The 24,206-nt window shown below is 43.6% G+C and overlaps 1 protein-coding gene across 3 annotated transcripts in view; it reads left to right on the top strand.

The window, feature by feature from the left end:
- Positions 1-3,220: 3,220 nt before the first annotated feature.
- homer2 (homer scaffold protein 2) overlaps positions 3,221-24,206 on the top strand; it is a 28,270-nt gene continuing 7,284 nt past the window's right edge. The window contains exons 1-5 of one of the 3 annotated variants that reach the window (XM_018763938.2): positions 3,221-3,429; positions 13,872-14,028; positions 21,804-21,935; positions 22,058-22,150; positions 23,602-23,741. In XM_018763938.2, the coding sequence (XP_018619454.1) occupies positions 3,425-3,429; positions 13,872-14,028; positions 21,804-21,935; positions 22,058-22,150; positions 23,602-23,741 (527 nt within the window). In that variant the 5' untranslated portion in view covers positions 3,221-3,424. Of the gene's footprint in view, positions 3,430-10,360; positions 10,537-13,650; positions 13,722-13,871; positions 14,029-21,803; positions 21,936-22,057; positions 22,151-23,601; positions 23,742-24,206 lie in introns of those variants that run through there. The other 2 variants (XM_018763936.2, XM_018763937.2) reach the window with 2 other exon arrangements.

Genomic DNA, 24,206 nt, shown 5'->3' with positions numbered 1-24,206 from the left:
TGACCAGTGAGAGCTACTGATCTCCCATCCCGAGTCCCTCTTCCTTGACACCAGATGTAGGTCAATGTGTGCTACAGGGGATGTGGAGGGCAGACGGGGGGAGGTTTGCGGATGGGTAGGATGAGCTTTAGGTCTCCTTGTAGCTGAGTGCCGGAGACAGGGCCGCTAGCGGATGTCTGCATCCCCTGTCACATCAGATCCTCTGCAAAACCAGTACATGAGATGTGACAGATGAATGTTCCTGACTAACGGTCTGCAAAAGAAATGTTCTCCTCTGTCTGCCTCTTACATTCCCACTGCTCCATCTTCCTCTCTCCACAGGAATCTACATAATCTCTGAGGTTCAGACATGTAGATCACATAATTACAGCTTCAAACATTAAATTCTGTTTATCTGTTTGTGTTCGTCCATTAGAAAATTTCTTTATCTGGGTCAGGGTCGCAATATTCTGCACATACAGACCAGCAGCTCAGGCAAACATAAATTTCATAAACATACTTAGATATGCACCTAGAGATCTTTTCCAGTGGATGCCCCTCCAGTGTGAATGGGGTCTTGTCTATTTAAGCAAATCCTTATCTTGGCACCTTAGTGTTTATGACTGCAACTTCAGAGCATGACCAGAGTAGCAAAATAGTACTCACATGAGTATCCAGTTTGCTCACTATTCCAAAGTTTTAAGACCCAAAACACCCAGTAAACCCAGGTTACATCACTGATAATGAGTCCAGACATATGCATGATATAAAAAAAAACTATGTTTCATGTCAGAGATGGAATTGTGATTATTGTGCCTCAGATACAATTCCTTTCAGATTTGTCTTGTCTGGAAATTTAGTACCTCTATGTCATTGTAGCCAAAACTACTTTGACAACAGTTTGCATTAATCCAAAAACTACAAATGTTATGTTGAACAAGTTAATCACAATGTGCCAGAAATGTAATATAAAATTCATTAGAAAAATCTTTGGATTGTATTATAAAAACCTTATTTAAATAATTTTCACAAAGCTAATTAAGGCCTTATTTAAAAGATGCTGAACGTGATAAAGAGGTAAAAGACAATGCTTACAATTTAAAGCAGACCAGTCTATATATCTACATTTATTCATTTAGAAAATGCTTTTTTGCATACTGACATACAGTGAGTACATGACATCAGCAGGAGAGATTTGAATGCAGACATGTGAATCTAATGCAGGCAGTTTGTCACATTCCACCCTATGAACCAGTATGAACCACAGGAGTACTGAATTAGGTAAATTTGAAACTAGATCCTCTTCGAGAAGCAGGCCACTGAAAACACAGGAGGCATTTCCATCAGTTCTAAGGCGATTTAAAATTTTTCATCTCCTCTGAAAGGGGTCAGTGTGATGATAAGGTGTCCCTAAAGCTTCCACAAAACGTTGACATTATGATCATTTCATTACTTAGCTGATGCCTTTACCATGATTGACCATTTTCCACCAATGTTTATTCAACTAGATACTCTGCATGATTATACTGTGGAGCATTTCAAGTTCAGTACTTTGGGCCAATGCAAAGGCGAACGCATGACAGTCGACATGATCATCATATGCTGAAGTCAGCGTCTCTATTCATTCCATACCACAGTGACATTTCCCAAGAGTTAACAGAGCGAATATAACTTTCTGTTAATGCAGGAGGCGCTAGCTAAGTAACCCAAGGTGGTTGGCGAGTCCCGTGCATGAGATATGTGCTGTGTGTGTCACCAGCACGGTATACGTTACTGATTAGCAACCCTTTGGCATAATCGAATAAATAACAAATGGTAAAAACACAACTAACTCAAAAAACTATAAAAGGCAAAAGGGCACCAAATATAAAGTACTAAGTTTAATACGAATGTGTCGACTAAGCCTCCACCAGCACACTTCTCTCCCGTGCAACAGCCTATTCCTTCCCCGTCTGCCGAGACACTTAGATCATTTGTTCCGGAACTCAACTTATCACGGGTTTATTTATTTATTTATTCTACCTGATTTTACATTTTATATATTATACATAACAGTATAAAATGTAACGCTCTCTTTTAAATGTACTGTTAAACTATTGTGACCAGTCTCAATAAACTACTATTAAACTGATCATACGTATATTCCATCCGCGCTAATCGTGTAACTCCTAACAGGTTGGGGATTCGCCTGTTCGAACGATGTTAAATTTTTAATAGAAGAGTATTGCACGCGTATTTATACCTGTTAGGTTGGCACATTTATGGAGTAAGCTCATTTGTCACTATTTTGTTAACAAACAGCTGGTTTAAACACAAACAAAGCCCAAGAGAACGAGATCGTTCATTATAATCAAGGGCTTAACAAACGACACTATTTTCAGGGAGTAATTATAATCTATATTAACACGTTTTCTGACTAATCAGGACTGATTCCAATCAGGATTGGGTTGGTTCGTGTTAGGTGTGCTACCCAGAATCATTCTGACTACCACGACGAGTACAACAGCAGAACAGAAATTCTTTTAAATTAAGTGGTGATGATATATAATCAAAGTGGCGCTGTTGATTGGGAACGTACAGAAATGACGTAAGTGTTGGAAATGATAAAAGAAGTTTCTCAATTCAAACGATTCCTAAGCGAAGGACCACATAAGCGCATAATTCCTCGTATTGGCACGATGTAAAAGTATTCAATGAGGGAACATACACGGGCTGCAGTGCACGAGTGTACTTTCGGTCATCATCAAACTCAAAGTGCAGCTGAAGGTTCTGTCGGTGTGTGTACACACAGTTTGTGTATATAATATGTCGTTACAAGCAGATTTTGTACGCTGAACATAATACTGTATGTGTATACAATATTTATGTGCGAGTAATCGGCGCGGGGGGCTGAGTGACTGTGGCGATCCGCTCAGCGTCGCTGCTGAGATCACTATCTGTGACTGTCACTGACCAGCGAGGCAGAGGCGCGTGCTTCTCCTCACATCTCATACATTTCTTAGTACCTCACTGTCTCTCTGAAAATAACTTAATAAAAACAGCGAGCATTTCTCCGGTGGACACGCTTTAATTTCTCTTTTTCAATTATAAAGCCGTATATATAGCATGAGCTTTTCTGTGGAAAGGGGCGAAATCTTTTGTATTGACGGGGATCCGAGCTGCTCCGCACGGCGAGTGACTCACACACTGTCATATGTCTCTCTCTCTCTCTCTCTCTGTGCGCGCGCCCGTTCTCTCTCTCTCGCTCGCGCGCTCTCTTCCACATCTGAGTTGGAGCGCTGCTGCTGTTGGCCGTTGCTTGAACTCGGAGCCGCGGGATGGACCTGAACGAGAGCTGATGTCAATAGTGGAGTGGATTCGTTGACATTTTTTTTTGAAATAGGAAAAAGTACCAAACTTCGCCTTTTTTTAAAAAACATAATTTGGACACTGGAAGTGCGTGGAAATGGGGTGAGTGGGGCTGGAAGGCTTTTAGCGCTTGTTAATAACAGTGATACTGAAAGCATGGAGGTATGCTGTTGACAGTTGTGTTTCAACGCACTGAAACGATCGACTGTCACGGAACTTGTTTTCCGTGGGAAGCGAGCGCGCTGAGGAGGACGGGCCACGGCACGCGCGGAGAGAAGCAGCTGACGTTCCCGCGCTGGGGGGTCTCGCTCGCTCCGGTTCAGCCCGCGCTGTCAACTTAAAACATCAAAAGTATCCGACGACGGAAGTTGTTGTCCTAATTTGGTGAAGTTTGCGACGAACGTATACGGTTCCATTGGTCGGAACTGGACCGAATTTTGGTCCCCCGGTCTGGGGAAGCTCGTGCGCGCGCGGGCGAAGCGCGTCCTCGGGCTTAAAGCCCAGAAGGACAAGTGCGCGCTCGTTCTTCTGGTAACTTCACCTGTTTTTGGAAAAAGTCCGTCGTCTTCCACGGGCTTGAAATGAACAGCGTGCGGACGGGTGATCCGACTCCTTTAGGTCTGGTATCGATGTCTCTTTTTAATCCGCCTCTACACGTTTTTGGGTGATACTTACTTGAGTTGGAAATAACGTTTCATGAAGAATTATTTTTTTTTTTTTTAAAAATCATCTTAATCGTTAGGAACATCTGAAGCAAAAGGACCGATGAGATGTGCTGTGTCCCTCGTGTGAAAATGGCGATGAAGTGAAGTACAGTACAGTACTAGTGTGGTGTAAGTGCGGAGACGTTGCGAAGGGCGCGCGCGTGGCTTCACTGCACGGTCCGTCATTGATGGACACACAACTTCATACATGATTTTCACAGATTTAGATCTCCAGCCAGTTCTGGTTTCGCCGCCAGATCGTGTGATGTTCCCGCGAATTTCTCTTGAATGGATGTCTAGAGCTATCAAAGTGAACTTGACAGCAGGTGAGGTGATGGGTAAGGACGTCAACCTGTAACCAAAGGTTGTTGGTTCAAGTCCCACTCTCTCTGTAGTGCCCTTCATCTAACACACCCAGCTGTATAAGTGGGTAGAGGGTTGTAATTTAGTTAGGGGTTAAGTGTGTGTGTGTGTGTGTGTGTGTGTGTGTGTGTGTGTGTGTGTGTGTGTGTGTGTGTGTGTGTGTTTATCTGACACACACACTTGCTGAAACCGCTTGTCCTAAGCAGGGTCGTGGTGAACTGGAGCTTAACCCGGCAACACAGGGCATAACGCTGGACGGGGAGGGGACACCCTCAGGATCATGGGATGCCAGTTTGTCCCAAGGCACCCCAAGCAGGACTTGAACCCCATACCCACCAGAGAGCAGGACCTGACCAAATCCGCTGGGCCACCATGCCCACCCTTCAGATAAAAACATTAATAATAAATCATCCTAATGTAAGCAAGAGGTCGTAGGTCTAAGGAGTCTGCAGCTGTGGACTTTGTGGAAGCCAGGCCTGTAAGGTGCAGGTGGGTCCCTGCGGCCAGCAGTAAGAAGGGTTCACGGCACGGTTAACGCACCACTGAGGCCCAGCAGAGCAAGTGCAGAGAGGGGAACTGAGTTTGGGTCCAGGCCCGGATTGTTTCTGAGACAGCCTGCGTGGGGAGTAACTCTGTGCTGCTGTTTACAATATACTTTTCTGGCCCAAGGTATTCTAGACAAAGGTTTTGGTACAGGGTTTTTTTTTTTAAAAGGAAATATTTCTACAAGGATAAAGGGTAATGCCTGATAAAGCCCTACAAAACAACTGTTTTGCTCGTTGTGTAATAATTCCATGGTCTTCATGTGAGTGTCCGTGTCTGGTGTTCTGACACCAGTCTTTAAATGCCCATTGTTGCTCACACAACCTGCTGGCCTAGACCGTTCTGCTCAAAAGCAAGTCCCTTGGCGAATATTTTTGTTTCCGTTTCTGGGCGGGAGAAATATCAGGCACAGAAAACCTATGCCTAACACAACAAAACCTGCAAATGTATTTCTAAATACTTCTGAGCAGTATGAGTTTATAGAGTAAAGGAATATTGCGCAACATGGCTCTTGGTTCAGCTGTAAAGTGTGTTTACTCACCAAACCAGTTTGCAGTAGCCGAAAGATGTGTATTGTTCCATGTAACAATCCAACACCGTTCACTTAACCTGAAGTAGAGCAAAAGAATGTAAAATCCAAACCGGAGGGTGAATCGGAACTGCATTTAAGCTGTTTATTTCTATTAACTTATTTTTCTTACGAGTTGTCTTTCTCTTTAACAAGCATCCTTAAGGTGTCTGAAGGCCTTGAAGCACTTTGACTCGAGGCAGGGCGAGTCCATCAACTCTGAGCACAGTTTCAGTGGAAAGACCGGTTGGGATTTGCAAGGAGCACGATGAATTTTGCAGAATCCAACACCATTTGGACTAGTGTTGGCAGAGTGCTGTGCCACTAGCTCAGCAACAGGTAGACAAGCTGGATGTGCTCTATCGTGCTTTGTTTGGCAAAACGGTGGTGCTTCTGGCAGAATTCCCCGATTATAAAGATTATACTGGGATTTGTGGGATCCTTTTAACTGTCCTCTGCTTTAGCAGCAGACAGTGTTAATAAGTAACTTCAAACACTTCTTTTGGCATTGAAAGGATTTTGATGTTTTTGGTATTATTGAATTTATAAAACCGTTTTTTCCAAACTACTTTGATTCTGAAGTTTTGGAATAATGATGTGTAAATCTGCATCTTTGTTCTTGCTCTCCTGTTTTCATGAACACGGTGCTGACATTTGTAGCAGGAGTGTCTAATATGAACCGCTTTAATTCCCACAGTTGTTGGCATTCACCTGAACCTGTAACCTCTGAGCAGTAATTTCGGTTCCTTCAGCGCTTGCACACACTATTGCCCCTATATATTGTTGGAATTTTCCCAAAATACACCCTCTACATTCCTGTCCTCTTCTGACTCCCTGCTGGCCAGCCCATGTATCTCAGCTGTTAATACATTTTGGTTTTATTTTTCTTGTCACACTTTAACAGCTTCGGTTTATGGCTCAGGAGCTGCTGTTTGCAGTCACCTGCAGGAAGATGACTGCAGCAGGACAAAGTGATGGTTGGGTGCCAGTTTTGAGACTAGTGAGACTGTCAGTGGCAACAAGCACTGTAAAACATAAGTGTTGCTTGCTCTGTCGCCTCTAGATTGTCATCTTCAAGGGGAGGACACTATGGAATATATTCAATACAGTGACAGCCTTGAGTGGTGTTGCAGTTATGACGGGGACAGAATGTGAGAAGTGAAGGCGAGGCGGTAGCGCCTTCTGACCAGATGGTGAGCACCAGATCCATCTGCTCTGAGCTTTGGCAGAACAGAGGAAACCTTGACTGGTGTTCATTGCCCATTCAGGCAAGATATTTCAATTTGTGGTCCTAGAGGACCAAGTCCAAGAGGTCTTTGTTCCAGCTGGCCAGCTGATTGCTTCCCTCAACTTGCTCTTTGCACTGGACCCATTTAAATCTCTCTCTCTCTCTCCCCCCCCCCCCGTAGTGATAAATAACTGGAACACCTTGCTGGATTTGCCCCCCTGAACCTTGAGTTAGGTGGCTGTGTAGTAATGGGTTGGAAGAAGAAAATTTAATTTTCTTCTTGGGACAGATCTGGACCCATCAATCCTTGGGTGATGCATATTTGATCAGCTAAAGTTTCCTATGAATATCTTAATGGCAGTGTGTGTTGCTATGTACCCACATTGTTGGGGCTGTTCTCATTATTAATTGGAGGTGTTTTCATTCCAATTCAGGCTGTTCCTATTCCATCTGATGTTGTGATCCATTTCATCTTGTATTCCTGGACTGTACCTCCACCACACCTCAGAACCCTTTCCCTTGGGTTGTCTTTGATCTACTGAGATCTCTGCATTTCAAACATGTTTTGCTTCACAATTTGGAACTGAGAAACTTTGATCACTTTTTTCCTCCTCTATAAAATGTTCTGATATGTATTCCTACTTGTGCACACAGTACTGTATGGGGAAAAAGGTCAATGGTACTCAAAGGCTTAACATTTTTTTTTCTTCCTGATGAATCAAAAGTCATTTTAATGTTGCCATTCATTGTCCTGTGGGGATCTTTCAAGTGCTTTGTCTCCTCATGATGGAGAGCAGAGGTGCCTTTGTACGCATTCGCTGTCAGTCTAACCTAGATGAGTTTGGTGTTGGCTCTAAAATAGTGTGTAATTCTTTAATGCAGTGCAATTGCTTAAATGTGTTCATTTGAGGATAACAACTGGACCCCCCTCTCCAACTTGCTCATCAGTATATGTGAAAGGCTTGCAAATGTGTGCACCACAAGTGCCTGATTTGTCTTAGTTTATTTTATTTATTTATTTAAAGCAAAAAAGAAAACCAAGTAAGATGCATTCTGCTCATTCATGCGAGATGATCCTCTTGCACATCCCCATTCAGGAGTGTGACAAGCATAGTGCTTGCTTTATAACTAAACCTAGAAACTGGATTTGTCTGTCCTATGGGTCATCTAGCTGTGTTAAGGGAAAACAAGTCAGAATTATGACTGTGTTCTGTCTCTGTTAAAGGGGATTGGGTTCTGCGCTCATCTGGCTTCTCCCCCAAAGACACCAAAGATGACTCACTTAGAGCCTTGCTCAGTGTAGTTTGCACACTGCCTCAAAGGCCCTGTGTCATACACTTAGGTTAGTGGAAAACGAAGGAGAGTGAAAAGCCTTCCGAGGGCTCTGTTAAAGGCACCTCTGTCGGGCTCGAACGTCTGCTGTTCCTCGCTGTCTCCTCCTCAAGCCGCTTGTGTTCACCTTCATCGTAATCACATGTCTGTTTTTGCTGATTGAAGTTAAGGTTGTGTGATTTCAGAGTGCGCGTGGTAAAGAGCTGTGCTTATACCGTTAATGTGTGCTTTGAGCTCCTCTGTGAAGGCAGTGTTAGCTGTGAGATCCTACCGTATCTCCTCTGTAAATGTCTGCCTGCTTGGGCTCTGCCCACACACGCTGCCGCTCATTCTCGCCTGTTTTCATTGTTCTGCCTCAGTGTTTATAAGCACCAGAGCCAGACACTGCTGAAACATAGGCCACAGGTGTACATGAGATTGCGGTGGTCAGCAGCGGGACTCTCAGCCGTTATACCCCCCTAGCTCCGCAGTAGGAGGACACAGCGATGGCATCATGTTTGACTAGTTCTCACCTGGACAGGCTGGTCGACCCGCCCGTTTCTTTGTGTACATACCACCTCCCAAGTGGTGCGACCTGTTTGGTCAGACAAGCTGCCTTGTGGAGACTGGTTCTACAGCATTCTTCCACGCTGAGACGTGGAGACATCTCAGGAATGCCTTGACTTGACATGATCTCAAAGAAAGACTGTGTAATACAAGCAAAAGTGCTTGAGGTTAACAGGCAGGCAAGAGGATGAGCAATTGAGGCAGACTTTTCATACACAGAAAGGCTTCTTTGCTCTGCCCAGGAGCACTGCAGTGAGGGGTCAGTGAACTGCCATATTGTCTTATGGTGGTGAATGTGAGTCTCGACACGTGTCCTCTCTTTCGGGCCCCATCCCCACCACTGAGCTAAGTCTTCTGCTGTCTTTCACCTGAACTCTGACCAGAGTGCTGATCATTCTAAAGTTGCCTTTTTCACTGTTTTGATTTCCAGAATCAAAATTAAATTTTATGTCTCGCCAGGTTTTTTTTATATAGCCAAGAAAATGCAGATGAACCATAATAGCTGCTTTAAATGCCTTTTAAATATACTTTAAATTGTGATAAATATCTGGATTTTTTTTTTTTTTTTTTTTTTAAACAGTAATATATCAACCCACTCCCAGTAAAGTTAATTTTAGAGGGATTCTTCAGTCGGCTGTCTACGCATACATACTGTATTTAGGCCCATTGCTGTGGAAGTGAGTTGGCTTGGTAGACATGGTGCTTAAGTGAAGTCAGTAGGCAGTGGTAGGAGTGTGTACCTGTCTCTAGATGATTGTAATAAATCATCTTTAACATAACTTTGCTGTCAAGATATGATAGTTAAGGTATTGACAGGCTAAAGGATTACAGTACATTGCTGCTTTCATAATTGTAAACTAAGAAGATCGAAGTGACCCTTTACTATGAACGGAAGTAATGATGGTCCAGGATGCCTTGCAGCGATGAGGAGCGTCACTCAGTGGAATGTGTTCCAGACCGGCTGTCTCCCCAGCAATTTGGCTTCACTTTTAAAACTGGTTTAACCGCTGGCACAGGTAACGAATGCCAATCAAGTTTCGGGAAAACATCGATGTAAGTTGTAGCGCTCCATGTGAGGGTTGAGGCTGACTTCTTTCTTGTCATGTTCCCATTGGCTGGGAGTGGGGGGTTGTCAGTTCAAATCTGCATGTGCTTCATTTTGCGTTGCTTACAATTCTGTCATTTTCTTTCTAGAGTTTCTCTAGTTTGGGTTCCTTGTTGTGCCTGCTACTACCTTTTTCATGTGAAAGAATTAAGGAATGTATAGGTGCACAGAGTTGCATTTATTTAATATAGTGACAGAAGTTCATGAGGTATACCAAGGAAAAATTTTTATTCCCCCCCATAAATTGTAAAATGTATTCCATGAATCAAGTATCTTGAATTTGTAGCCTGCATGTGAATAATTGTGTGTTGATTTTGTTAATGCTTGCTGGTAGGGATTCTTCTTAAATTTTAAAATGTAGCCTATTGCCCACTCTTGGTGTAGGCAATAACATAGGACTGGGTTTAACACTATAACAAAGGGCTTGTTCTGAGGTGGAACTAAGAGACCAAGTGCTCTGTTGGTGGAAGTAGTTTGTTGACTAAAAATGGAATGTAGAATAGAGGCATTGACTGCATGCTGTTGTTGCAAAACCAGCAAATGATACCTGATACATTTTTTTTTTGACTGGCTTACTTTGTATTACATGGAACCCGTTCAATCTGTTTGTTTTTATCACCTCTTTGTTGGAACAACACTCTATTCTGCTACCACATGGATAATCCCAGGATACGGAAGCACGTTTGCTGGAAGATGGCCTGTCTAGAGCAGAAGATGTGACTCCACTGTGGAAGCGTCACTGACCGCTGGTCCCCACTGTTGCCATGCCCAGTGCCACTCAAAGAAGTCTGATAGTTGACCTACTCAATAATATGTACAGGTTTGCCTGAGCCACTTTCTTCCTTTGCTGCAGAAGGTGTGAAATGTGCACTTATGTTCATGTAATCATTCTGTTTTTCCTCATACGTGCAAAGGATAACATCAATAACACCTTGCATGCAGGTTGGGTGCTGGAAAACAATATGTCCAGGTGAGCCCCAAGTCCAGTTCTCGCAGGTTTATGGGCTCACAGGCCCCAGCAGAGAAGAGTAGTGAGCTCAGCTTCGTTGTAATATGCCTTTTCAGGCCAAATTCTGGATTTTATTTTTCTTTTGATCTAAGGTGTGCTAACACTAATTGTACTGATTTCAGGGGAACACACATCAAGACAACGAACAAAAGTGTCTTTATGCAGAATGCTTTATATGTGTTGCCATAACAAATATTAATGACTCATTTAAAAAAAAAAAAAAAAAAAAAAACCTGCGGATGCCAGCCTTTTGTTAGTTCTAAAGAGGAACTTCAGCTCCTGCTTTTAAACTGCAGATATGCTTTTGAAAGGGTTTATCAGTGGGATCTTGAATGTGAGCACAGACCAAAGCCACAGTGGCATCCCCTTACCATTGTACCTATAGCTCTTTCCCCTGTTGAATCACAAGCTTTAAGCACATTATATTGTTTTGTAGGTCGAGGTTTTAGGTTTGCTTTTATTCTTCCCAGAAGCCCATGCCTGGGAGGTGGCAGCAACCTGTTAAAAAGCACCAGCCAACATCTGCCCCTCTTACTGCTCTCAGAATTGCGGTGTGTGTGTGTGTGTGTGTGTGTGTGTGTGTGTGGCGCGCTTTCCACTGTACGTGCATCGAAATGAGTGCCCCGTTCCTCAAGTAGCGCCTGTCTGCTTCAATGCACTGTTTGCACACGAGAGCAAGGGGAACTCTGTGTTTGGAGTGTCTGCCTGCAGTGCAGGAGGAAGCTGTTGCACAGCTCAGAGCTGAGCCAGAGAAACCGCTCCTGCTCACTGGTGAATTATTTAACCGGAGGCTTTCAGGTGAGCAGGTCAGAGGCAAAATCACACACCTTCAGAAAGTTTGGGCTTGAATCACACTTCCCTTCTTCACACTATCTTTTTGTTGTACCACAGCTATGTTTTCAGCTATTTAAGGCACTGATTCAAAGTAATAATGTGCAGATAAGACACTTGGACTGTAGGTTTTTACGGCTCCAATATGGACCTCGACTTTTGAACTCAACCTAGGTGTGAGTTTGCCTTTTAAAAATGGAAATGTAAAGGCGTTTGTTTATTTCTGCCATTTATTTTTGGAAGTTACTGTTTGGTAGATATATCAACTTCCTGTGGATATCGGCAGTCCTGCCTTCTGAGGAGTGTACGGATAAGTTCGCTCTTCATGGAAGTGTATTTTGGCTCAAGGTCTCCAAATAAGGCACCACCTCATCACTCAGAAGTTCTGGCATCTGTCAGGAGTGGCAGTGCTTGGAGTGTAATGGCCTTGAATGGGCAAAATTAACCCTTTCTAACCTGGCCTTGGGGGGCACAGTGGGTTGGACCAGGTCCTGCTCTCCGGTGGGTCTGGGGTTCGAGTCCCGCTTGGGGTGCCTTGCGACAGACTGGCATCCTGTTCTGGGTGTGTCCCCCTCCCCCTCCGGCCTTACGCCCTGTGTTGCTGGGTTAGGCTCCGGCTCCCTGCGACCCCGAATGGGACAAGCGGTTCAGAAAGTGTGTGTGTAACTTGGCCTTGTGTCGTTTAAGGAGTGGGACCATCTGTGTATCATTGTGATGGGGAAAGGTAGGAGGAAGATCAGCTTTTGTACACAGAGAAACGGCACTCAAGCTATAGCTGCCCCTTTTTTTTTTTTTTTTTTTTTTTGGGGCGGGGGTGTGCGTGCATGTGTGTATTCCCTCCCACTATAGCCAGAGTGTGGTTGTGTGTAATAAGGCTCAATAAGCTTTAGCTGATGGTATGAATGATGTTTTTCATTGTAGGGATTGTATTATGAACTTTGGAAACTGCAAATGCCATGATTTTGTTTGTCAACACATGATTAGGATTCAAACTAGTGCTGAGTGCATTAGGAAAGGTTTGTTTATCTTGTTTGTGATCAGCAGCTACTGAAAAGCCAGGCTGTAGACCCATCGCTCTCTTTGGAATTCTGTGTAATTGGTTAGCAAAAGATGTTTGTTCTGTGGAGGTTCCTCTGAGCATGAAATTTCATTGCTGCATCTAGCCTTCTATGGCTAATGTTATACCTCCATTTTGAGCAAAACATTTGTGTATTTGGTTGGGTGAAAGCATATAAAATTGAAATTTGAATATGTGTTTCAGAAGTTAATCCTGGCAGTTCTTTGTGGTATTCCTTTCTCATACACACTGTTGCACAGTAAAAATTCTTTGGATGTGGATTTTTTGCTATATCCAGGAATGAAGAATTCCTGAATTTTCATACAGTACATGCCATCTTGACTCTTTTCATTAAATCTATGCGAGACCAAGGTGGTATGTGGTTATTGAATGTGTTTGCGGTGAACCCGGGCTTTATCCAAGTAAAAATGGCTACAACAAGCTCTTTTTCCATCACGTTTGTAGCAAACGACATGGAGGCTACACTGGCCAGTGACAAAAAATGTTCTCGCAGAAGTAAAAGCACAGAACCACACCAGGTAGTGAGAAAGACTGTGTATTGCCCAGCTGCTGATTATCAGCTAAAGCTGCTGGATCCATATCCGTTTTAGCCCCCATGGCAGCCAGCGGACAGCGAGGGCTTCTGTGGCGCTTTCCAATGGCCGTACAAAGAACGAACCAAAAAAACCAGGGCAGTGCTTGGTGTAGGCCTACACAGCCATTCTCTGCCTACATGTGTATTCTGGGCTTGGAAGCTATGACGTTGCAAAAAATTATTGCTCTGCCCCTGCTGTTTTTCTGTATAAGACTGAAAGCGGGACCCATGGGCACGTTTTCCATGTCGTTGGATAATATTGGCTACTCGGCCCGTGTTGTGCTCTGCGTCACTCTGAAAACGGAAAAGGTGCTGATGCGTTAATGGCACTACTTCGCCGCGTGGGATTTCGGCTAGCATTACATTAGCACCTGCCAGAGATACCGCGTCTGGTAGCTAAGGGCACGGCGTCACGTGGTCGGCCTCAAATTAGACAGGAGAATGCGGGCAATATGCATCGTCTACCAGCTTTCCAGCACATCTTACCCGTCTGTGCATGATAACGATGGTGATGTAGGTGACTTTAATCATTAATATGCTTAAATTAATAAACGTTCTTGTGACTGTTGGTTATTTTAATGGAATACCCAGTGAATCAGATTAGAGTATTTTCTTTTTGTTCCCTGCAGATATTCAGTCTTTCCTCTTTTCCGTTCCCTCCAGGGAGCAGCCGATCTTTACCACCAGGGCTCATGTCTTCCAGATAGACCCCACCACCAAGAAGAATTGGGTCCCTGCCAGCAAGCAGGCAGTCACCGTCTCCTACTTCTACGACAGCACGCGGAACAGCTACCGCGTCATCAGCGTCGATGGGTCCAAGGTGAGAGCCCTTATCGGATGGGGCACGGAGGGTCTTTGTGGGGGTGAGGCTGCCCGTCAGCGTCAGTGCAGCGGGTCGTTTTTAGCAGGCGTTGCAAATGTTGAGTCACTCTTCTCCATTCAGGACGTCAGGCAGATACTGGAAGGATTTGTCATTTCTGGACAGGGGAACTGAAAATGTCCACGGTGGTACTTGGGGCCACAGGTTGACTTTGGTTTCAGTTCTGAGATCACTCTGTATGAAGTTGTTTTACTATTCTGAAATTCAAAAAGCTGAAGAACTTTTTTTTTTTTTAGTACCAGTTAATGACATTAATCCACTTTCACAGGAAGGTTCACTCTGCCCTTTTACAGCCACTTCATGTATGTAAAGTTTTTACCTATACCAGTATCCCAGTCTTGGCAGCAGAAAGGACCTTGTGTGATCCCTCACACACAAGTGTGTCACTGCAGCTGCTACATTCATACCACACATCTAATTTAAGACTTGTGCTCCTGGATCTCCTCGCCACACTGCTGACGCCAGAGTCCCTTCTACACATGATATGTTCAAATAATTTCAGCCTTGAGTGATACTGAGTCTCCAGAGCATTTTGCAGAGCTCTTGTTTGATTTACTACGCTTAACTCTTCTCTCGAACACCTCCGGCTTTCATCTGTTTTTCTTTGAAGATGACGGATGATAAAATTTTGGTCCTTACTTCACATGCCCTGTGCCCATCCTCCAACAGAAGGTTTACATAGTGTGTTTCCATGGAGACGTGTAGGCTCTGCGTGGCAGGGCTGAGCGTGCGCAGAGTGATTAAGCCTCATCCCTGTGTCACAATCTGCTGGCATGGATGTCTGGGGGATGTGCCAGCTCACAGCTGCCCTGCCAGGCATCATTTTCTCTTGCCTTCTGATTATGGCAGGTGAGGGCTCCACGTGTGGGTTTTGGAACGGTCTTCGGCAGCCCCACAGCTGCAAATATCTCCATGTTCTGACCAGCTTGTGTTGGTTTTTTCCAATTCTCAAGGCACTGAAGGATTTCTGTGGTGTCCAAAAAAAAAGGAATCGCCCTCGGTGAGCAACAGCAGTAGTGACTGTTTTTCTCTGAGGAGTTTCACTATGAATTTGTGTCAGTAAATACAGGACAATAAATGGACTCCTGGACCACTAGAGCAGTGCCATGTTCTATTCTGTTCCCTTGTGTGAAGGTCATCATGGTGCCCTGGGCGGTGGTTTACTGTAGCGTTTCGTAGTGGCTGCCTTTTTTTTGTAAACCCAAATGCTGTGTCCCACTTGTAAAAAGTACATGTATAATTTCACATACACACAGCAGTACTACTGTAGTAAGTCATGTTTTGTTTGATTTCAAAATTTCTGCTGTTACCTTAAAAGACTCCTTTGCATTTTTAAAGATGCGCCAATTTTAACCACTCGGGGATAAAACCCTCTTTTGTTTTCATGTTTTTAATTTGAAAGGATGAATTTTTTTTTTTTGTTTACAGAGATTTCATCAGCTCTAATCAGAAAGCTGGGTTCCTCACTTGATTGGCCTTCTGCTATGTTGTTACAGCAGGAGCCTGTGGCATGGAGTGTGTCATTCGTCGCTCTCGCGCTACGCTCCCCGCTTTGTCTTTGAATTGTGAGAGCAATTGAGAGGGGGCAAAATGAATGAAGGCACTGTGACAAGGAGGTATTGATAATAGGAGCTATTCTTTTTCCTGTGGGTCACAAAAGGCAGAAATACAGGTCTGTCATTCTGCCGTTTGCTAGAACTGCCCTTATTTAGCATATTTTAAAATGTGTCAGCGCAGTTCTTGGGGATAGTTGGACAGCAGTGAAACATGTTTGTGTTTTGCTGCTGATAAACATCTTTGTGATGTCAAGTATGATAGATTTACCCAGTAATCGTGGTAATGTTTATTCCCCTTAAAACTTGCAGCTGTTTGACAAATAAGAAGACTCATGTGCTGGTCTGCTGCGCCATATTTATTGGAGACCTTTGTTTACTTTAAAGATCAGTGTCTTAAATGTATTAAAATATTGCAACATTTGATATGTAAATGATGGGGGAGAAAAATACAAAGGAAAGTTTCATTTGAAGCCAGATTATTGTGGATTTTTAACTTGCCCTTGTAGATCTTGCTAATTTTAAAGTGTAAAATTTAAAGGAAAACTGAATTTAAAAAAAAAAAAAAAAAAATGCAAATGGCAACATCAATGCCAGTCCAACTTGAACTATGCTTTCTATAGCGCTGTCAGACCAACTGCTCGAAAAACATTTGTCTGTTTTCCTTGCCAGACTTGGTTTCCATTTTCAGCAGCAGGTTATGTCAATCTGAGTCATACACGCTGCCAGTGAAACATCCTAGACACACCCACTTCAGAAACACCAGGTCTACACCGATAGCAGTGCCTTATGAAACGTAGTCACCTGTGCAGCCACAGGGAACAAGGGTAGCAGAGGCCAAAAATCTATGTGCTGAATGAATTAATGATAAATCTGTTTCAGTTGTGATATTGGATTTACATTAATTGATTGGTTAAGATTGTCAATGGGATAGCATGTTCTCCCATGTCTTTAAACTTTAAGCATAATTATTTCTGTTCATGGTTCAATGAATTTATTGAATTGTTAATCTCTTATGTTCCTGTTAGCGATTCCATGCCTACTTTTGCTGTTTTGAATGACGGCACTGGACTGACGGCACAACTCCTGTTCTAGGTTGCCCAGAAATGTCTATTTGGGGTTTATATCATACATGTGGGGTTGTACTGACAGCTGTGTCTTTGTCAGGATCCTGCAAAGAACATTTATGGAAGTACAGTGACCACATCATGGGCAGAAATGCTGTTTTGCTGAATTTATTACTTCATCATATGGAAAAGTGTGTTTTTCCACAAGCTTTTTTTTTTTTTTTCCCTCCCCCCTCTCCTATTGTACATACACATTATATGAGAGTGAGTGTATGGGCTCGCTGTCCATCCATAGGTTGTCCAATTCTGTGCTTTTTATGCACTGTCAGACTAGAGCTCTTAGGTTTTAAATGAACCTGTTCATTGTGTCCACTAAGTTTGTGAACATTTTGAGGGCCAGAGTGAAGAAAATGTGGAGAGAACAGGTGTGTCTTGAGCAGGTGTTCTGCAACAACTGTTGGGGGCTGTGCTGATCATCCAAGGATCCATTTCACTGCTTCTGACTGTGCTCACCCTGATCAAGCAGGATAAATAGGCAGTGGAAACCTTTGAGACAGGCCCTTTGGTAGGCCTGTAATCCTACAGGATTTCCATGTCTGTCTGCTCTACATAATCTTTTTAGATTCTGCTCCTTTGCGATGGGCTGAGAAGCACCTGTTGCCAGCTTCTCCGGTGTCCAGCATCTCAACGCCAGCGAATGAGCAGAAGGCAGAAGTGTCATTAGACGGTTCCAAAGCTAAGGCAAGGAACAGAGCTAGTGTCTCCATAGGTTTTTATATCACTTAAGATGTCAAAAAATAAATTGAGTGACCTCGCAAACTTACTCTTTAGACTTTGATTTGAACCCTTTCACTTCAAGCAAAGTGTCTGGATATCATTTATTCTATACTGGAGTAGCTTGCAAAAAATGAGTTGAGTGTAACTCTACCCATTAAACATACTGCTATTTAGAGCTTGGCAAACATTGTACTGGACATGCTTTGTTTAAAACCAGTTAAGCCTTATTGCTTATCAAGGGTTTAGAATCTGCCTTGCCAAGAGGCGATTCCTCCTCTCAGAAAAGGAGGGGACTGAGGACTCAAGACTTGATGTGTGAGTAGCTCTACCACACGGGGCAGTTCAGCCTTCTGCTGTCATAGCAGCTTTGGGGCCAGAAGATGCTGTGAACCAGGCTAAGAAAGGGATCCTGTGTCTGTTTCACCTGGCGGCCTGGCAGGAACCCACTATCCGGGGCATGTGATCCAGCTTCTGGACCTGGTCCCGTCTGTAGCCATCGATGTCACTTCATAAAAACCTGCACGTGTACACTTCAGAGTCCAAGTACCGAGTAACTGTGGTGACACTTGCTCTGAAAGTGGCCTTTCTGAACCTACTGGGTAGAAATCGCTCAAACTTATTTCACAGTAACCTGTAGTTGGCTGGTACAAAATTTGTTTTAAAAAGTTTGTGTTTGCCGAAGTTGATGCCAATTGCACTGTAAGGGGGTGGGGGGAGTCCTGAGTGCTTGCTGGTTTTGAAATGCTCAGTTACAGTAATTATAGTTCCCTGTGCAGTGGAAATGGAGCCATAGTGTGATGACCAGCATGGACTTTGTTCTGAAGGGATGTGTGTCCTGAAGGTGGCAGCTTGTTTGGTGACAGTGGAGTTCATCTGTTCCTCCTTTGAGAAATGTCCATGTCTCATGAAAATAAAATTCTTTGTGAAGTTTTGTTTTTCTCTTCATGGGGCTGATTAGTCGAGTCTTGGGCTTTTGTTTGTCCCTTGCAAGTTTTGTGCATCTTCACTGCCTGCTGATGAATAGAAACTTGATAGAGACGTTGTCATGTGGCTGGCACGGCATGTCTGTTCAGTCTTGATGAGGATTTTAATGTACTGCATACTTTAACGGCTTGGTTCCCTTGTCAGAATGTCCCACGTTTTGTGAATTCTTTCATTACTGAAGAATATTCAGGGCGCCACGCCAAGGTGGCACTGGTCCTCGCCATGAGTTCGGGAGATGGTTTCAAATCGGAGTAGTTGCTTGCTGTCAGACTGCCAGCTGATTGAGTAATTCCACTGTTGAGGGTTTGTTTTCTCCCATCAGATTCTCTGGGAAAGCACCTCTGGGGCAGTACAAAAATAGATGTCATCGCAATTCCAGCGTAAAACACTAAAGCACTTGGGATCAAAGATACGTTCATAGAGCTGTGTGGAAAGTAAAGGTGGTTCCAAGTCCATCGGTAAAGAGGATGAGGAGAAAGGAGCTTTACTGGCTTCCCCAGTGCAAAGTGGATTAAGGCCTTGGATGGAAGTCTGTGCTCCCGGTAATCCCGTGACTCCCTCGAGACTGGGAGAGGAAGGCGAGCAGTTTCTGTATGCGAGACAGTGCCATGGCGTGGGCTTCTTTACATCACACAGCTGGCAAAATTCCAGCAATTCAGCTGAGAGGAGCAGCACTTCTCTCGATGGCACTGATTTGTTTCTCAAAGCCATATTACCCTGGAAAAGAACCCATTGTGCAGGTGGCATTTATCTCGCCCAGCCTTTATTGTGTAGACAGCCTGTTGACACTGCGTGCACTGTACATGATGTACTTGAACAGTATTCCATAACTGGAATATTTTCATAAAACACTGCTTATTTTAGTCTTGGGTTTTTTTTGTATTCAAAGCAAATTGTACCTAAAATCATACATTTAGAGACTCTATTAAAAAAGGAAAAGTGTATAGCACTTAATATGCATAATTGTTCAATGCTACATTTTCTCCTGGACGGTGAGTTTTTTGAAGTTTCTGAGCCATTAGAAAATTAAGGCCATAGTGAAATTACTCTGTTTACACCGGAGGGAGGCTGGTCTATAGTTCCCCTTACTAACATAACAGCCTGTTTGGCTCTTCCGTCAGTGGAAACTGAATTGTACTTTAGCGTGTCAAAACAAGCTTTCTATACATGGAAAGAACAGTGAAATTTAAACTCCCGAATCGCGGGCTCGCCGTGTGGTCCACTCTGAAACGAGGTCCTGGCATTAGGATCGGTGTCTCGCTTCGCTCAGCATGGTGTGAGCTTTGTAACCTTTCCTCTTCCACACCCCTGCTGCAGAGAGCTGAGATCATGAACCGCTCACCGCAAATGACCTTGACTCTGACATTTGGTCTCGGGTGCAGTGATTCAGACCTCGGTGCAATTTTTGCCTTTTAACTCGGGCTTTTACAGATTACATTTCCGTTAATTTCCTGCTCAGCAGAATTTTAAGTAACTGGAGGAAAATAAAATCATGTCCGAAGAATTCAGACAAACTTTGCTGTTGGACTCTGTATTTCATGTGATCATTCATCTTATAAAGTTTTCAACCTGTGCTGTTGTATAGCATTATATTATAGGTGATAATTACTATTTGTCCACTTCAGAAGTGCTGTCAAACTGGGTTCTAGCTGGTCATTTGGAACCATATATTTTAAATTGTGATGTTAGTATATTGCAATAATTCAATAGCGCAATTCAAATATGTTTGCTCAAACCATATTTTTCTAAAATAATTGTTGAGCAATGAGGTATAATTTTGTCAGTTGTAAATTACCCTTAATGGTAAAAAGATAAATAAATGTGTCTTCTTTTTGCATTTTGAATCCAGGAATAGTTCTGATTCTGAACAGCTCAATAAAGGGGAAATGTATTAGAGTGTACCTGCCACTGCTGTCCAGCATATTAAATGGTCCTCAAAACAATGCATTGAACATGAACGCACACTTAGCAAGTGCTCATTGAATGTGTTAAATGTGACTTTAATCTTGCCGCTTGCTCAAAGTATGTCGTAATGAGCAGCTCATCTGGAACGAAAGCAGCAGACACGGGACGGCCAGGACCAGCTCTGGGAGCCACTGGAATATTACTGGCAGTAGCTTCCTGTTATCAGTCTCTCCTAATGAGCTAATGGCCCTCAGCAGTGCTGTGGCACCAGGAAAAGGTTCACTGGAAGATTACAGGAGATTGCCCTCAATGACCTTTTGAGTTACCTAAAGGAGAAAATGTGGCTGAATGCAGGTTTATTTTGGGGTCCTTCCTGCAGGCAGCTGAAAATCAGGTTACCTTGAGCTGAGAGGTCAATGGTACTGAAAACTGTCACTTTACCATTACTTTGTCCTTAGGTTGCCTGTACCCCCCTGTCCTGAGACGGTTCTTTGTCTTGCGCTTATCTGCGTGTTGAGCGCAGACAGAATTGCCTAGCGCTCGACCGCACGTCCTGCACGTGGCCATGTGTAAATCTCCTCCATGCTGCATCTCTTTGGTCAAGCAGATTATCAGCTCTCACTGGAAGCTCAGCTCACTCAGGGAAACCAATGAGTTTAAGGACATGGAGATTTTCATTCATAGCACAGGAAACAAAAAATTGTTTTATGTGCCTCTACTGACTTGAGGAGGGGTGAAAGATGTGGAATATTCTTTAGGAATATGTTCTCCCCCCCCCCCCCCCAACTTGATTTTTATCCCGTCCCTTTCTGATATGATCCTATTGTCTTGTTCCTTATTCTTTGTCATACAGTCAAAGTAGTAATAAAACATACCATAACATGGAAGCAATGGACTGGAGCTCAACAAGACTTCATAAAGCAGTGCTTCAGGATTCTTTGAAAGGGGCCTTTTTCTGATGTGCTGGTGTTCACCTTACACAAGATGGCAAGACAAATGTTGTTTTATAAAGTAAAGAGAGCAGAATCCAGTTATGTATGAATTAAGGTGCATTTAGAAATGAACTGCACCCTGTGAGACTGCCTTTAAGGACTACATTATTGATAAGGGAATAAATTCTGGTTTCAGAACACATACAGCAAATGTTCTGATTTATATGTTTATAATGCAAGAGTTTTTTTTGAGATTGAGTGTGATTCTTTTAGAAGTGAGGTTGAGATCTCCTACAGTTGGCTGCAGGGGTCCTTCCATCAGCAGTAATGTCCTGTGATGATATTATTTCACTTTGCGTAGTTGAATACTTGGAAAACACATTTTCTGTTTTCGAACTATTCAATAGCCTTTCCCCCCCTTGCTGCTTTCCCATTGTGTGGCTGTAATAGATGTGGTTCAGTCGTTCGTCATAAATGTTCTGTTGCTTTTCGAACAGGTAATTATTAACAGCACAATCACACCGAACATGACCTTCACTAAGACATCACAGAAGTTTGGCCAGTGGGCTGACAGCAGGGCGAACACTGTGTTTGGCCTTGGGTTCGCCTCCGAGCAGCAGCTTGCAAAGGTCAGTCGCTGTCTGCCACCGAAAGTTCCCAAGTGTTTCATTACAGCCCTTTATGTTGTTGTACAATTGATTTCTGAAACAATGACTTTCGGATGTGAGCTATGTCTGTATTGCATCTACAGTTTGCCGAAAAATTCCAGGAAGTTAAAGAAGCTGCCAAACTAGCAAGGGAAAAGTCTCAAGAGAAGATTGAATCATCAAGCAACCATTCCCAGGTATGGTTGAGGCAGAACGATGTAAACCAGGTTCTGTCCAACCTTCACAATCATTACCATGAACTGAGCCAAGAGCCACATGTAACAATCATAGTAAATGACATTAAATCCTCAGTGTCTTAACTTAAAATTTGTATGTGGATGCAGTGTTTATAACTATCGTGATTCACTTAAAATGTATAGTGTTTATGGTAGGCATACTGTATATTTTATTGTGTATAATAATTTTACAAATGTTCTTGTGGGCCACACATTGTTCACCCCTGCAGTAAATGAAAGGCCTTTTGTTTGATTCACTTGGCCTTTATTCAAGGCTTCAGCTGCCCTACTTTGAACAGGACAGGACTGGCGGTAGTGAGAAAGCAGAGCCACATCAGAGGTTAAAGGTTATGTATCACTTGCAGGGAGATGCCTGCCCAAGTTGTCTGTCTCTCGCTGAAAATAGAGCGGCGCGGAGCAGGTCAGGCGGTCAGACTATCAGGTGTCAGTGATGGGCCAGACCGGTTCACGCCTGCGAAGCTCGAGAGCTGTGGGCGGATGCAGTGCATTATCCCATTTGTAGTCAGTTAAGCTGCACATGCTGTCATCAGCCAAGCGACAATTGCTCTTTATTGCTTATTTCTCCAGCCCCTTTGCTACAAAAACATTACGAACTGATTATTAGCCACCTTCTGTTGTTACTGCAGATATCATGACTTGGTGCAATGTACATAATTTCTGAAAGTCAAATGTGCTTGAAGGGTTTTTAATGCAACCTGGTGTTGCCGGCCTCTTGGGGTAGAGGTGTGATCAGCCTAGGAAAGACATGTAATGAGCATAAGTGTTTTATACTTGGTCACATCCCGCCATCAGCTTTCAGACATAGTTGGATCGAAGAAAAATATAGCTGTAATTTCCCCCTTATCAAATCCAGTGTTAACATAAACTGAAAAGTCAGGTATTTTTCAGAGTTATTTTGCAGAACCTGCTAGATTGAAAAACATGCCATTAAAAGACCTCACTGTTCGTAAATTTTAAGGTCATATTAATATTGCAGCGATGGTCAGCATGTCAGAGGAATTTGACCTGGACTTTTCCGTAATCATCCTCCCTCTATTACTTATAGAATTGTACCTGTGTTAGACAGCAAACGGCGAGCGCTGAATTGGATGAGCAGGCTCCGTGTTCACACTCCATCTGTTGAGAGCACATGCGTATGTGTACAGTGTTGCGTATGTGGTGTTTAACCTTGCAGTGTGAAGGTTCTCGGTTCAAATCCCATCGCTGCTGTTGCACCCTTGGTCAAGGTACTTACCCTGAACTGATACAGTAACAATACCCTAAAGCACTGTAAACGCATACTGTACCTATATTATCAAAGTGGGGGGGTTGCCCCAAAAAATCCAGTGTTTATGATTTGGAGACAGTGAAAGTTGCACTCTCTCCATCCGTCCACCTTCTGCCCTGCTTAGGAATCTGGTCGTGAGACTCCCTCCTCCGCACAGCCCTCCAGCATCAATGGCACCGATGACGAGAAGATCTCTCACGTGGGTCCAGTGGACACCCAACTGAAAAGCGAGAATGATCGCCTGAAAACTGTCATCGAGCAGGGGTAACTTGGCCCCACTCGAGGGCATTTCCTGCACTCACACCAGAGGTTGGGGGGGCACTTCTTTGAAATTATATTGCAAATGCAAAGCAGGCTCACGAAGCAAAAAAAGTGATCTGTCATCAGGTCAGGCTGGGGAAAATATCAGGGTTCACAAACGGGAAAAACTTATAAGCCTAGCTGTCTGGTGTAATCGACGTTTACAAGGAGTCGGTGCTTCTCGATGAGCAAAACCGGCTTTGCGAGAGGAGATATTTCAGTAATCGGATACGTGGCACCATTTACAAATTGACTGTGTGGCGCCACTGATGTTCTGGAGTATCTGTGGCTCACAGAGCGCCTCTCTATTCTTCGGCACCGTAGAAGCTAGAGCCAAAGTGAAGTAGGTGCTGAGGAACGATTTGAAGAGTTTTTGCACCCAACACAAACACGATGGACAAAGTAGAACTAAAAGTAATTTCATTTTCA

This window comes from Scleropages formosus, chromosome 11 (assembly GCF_900964775.1).
Source record: "Scleropages formosus chromosome 11, fSclFor1.1, whole genome shotgun sequence".
Classification (NCBI taxonomy): Eukaryota; Metazoa; Chordata; class Actinopteri; order Osteoglossiformes; family Osteoglossidae; genus Scleropages; species Scleropages formosus.
The sequence above is the reverse complement of the archived record's forward strand: the minus strand, read 5'-3'. Positions and strand labels throughout refer to the sequence as shown.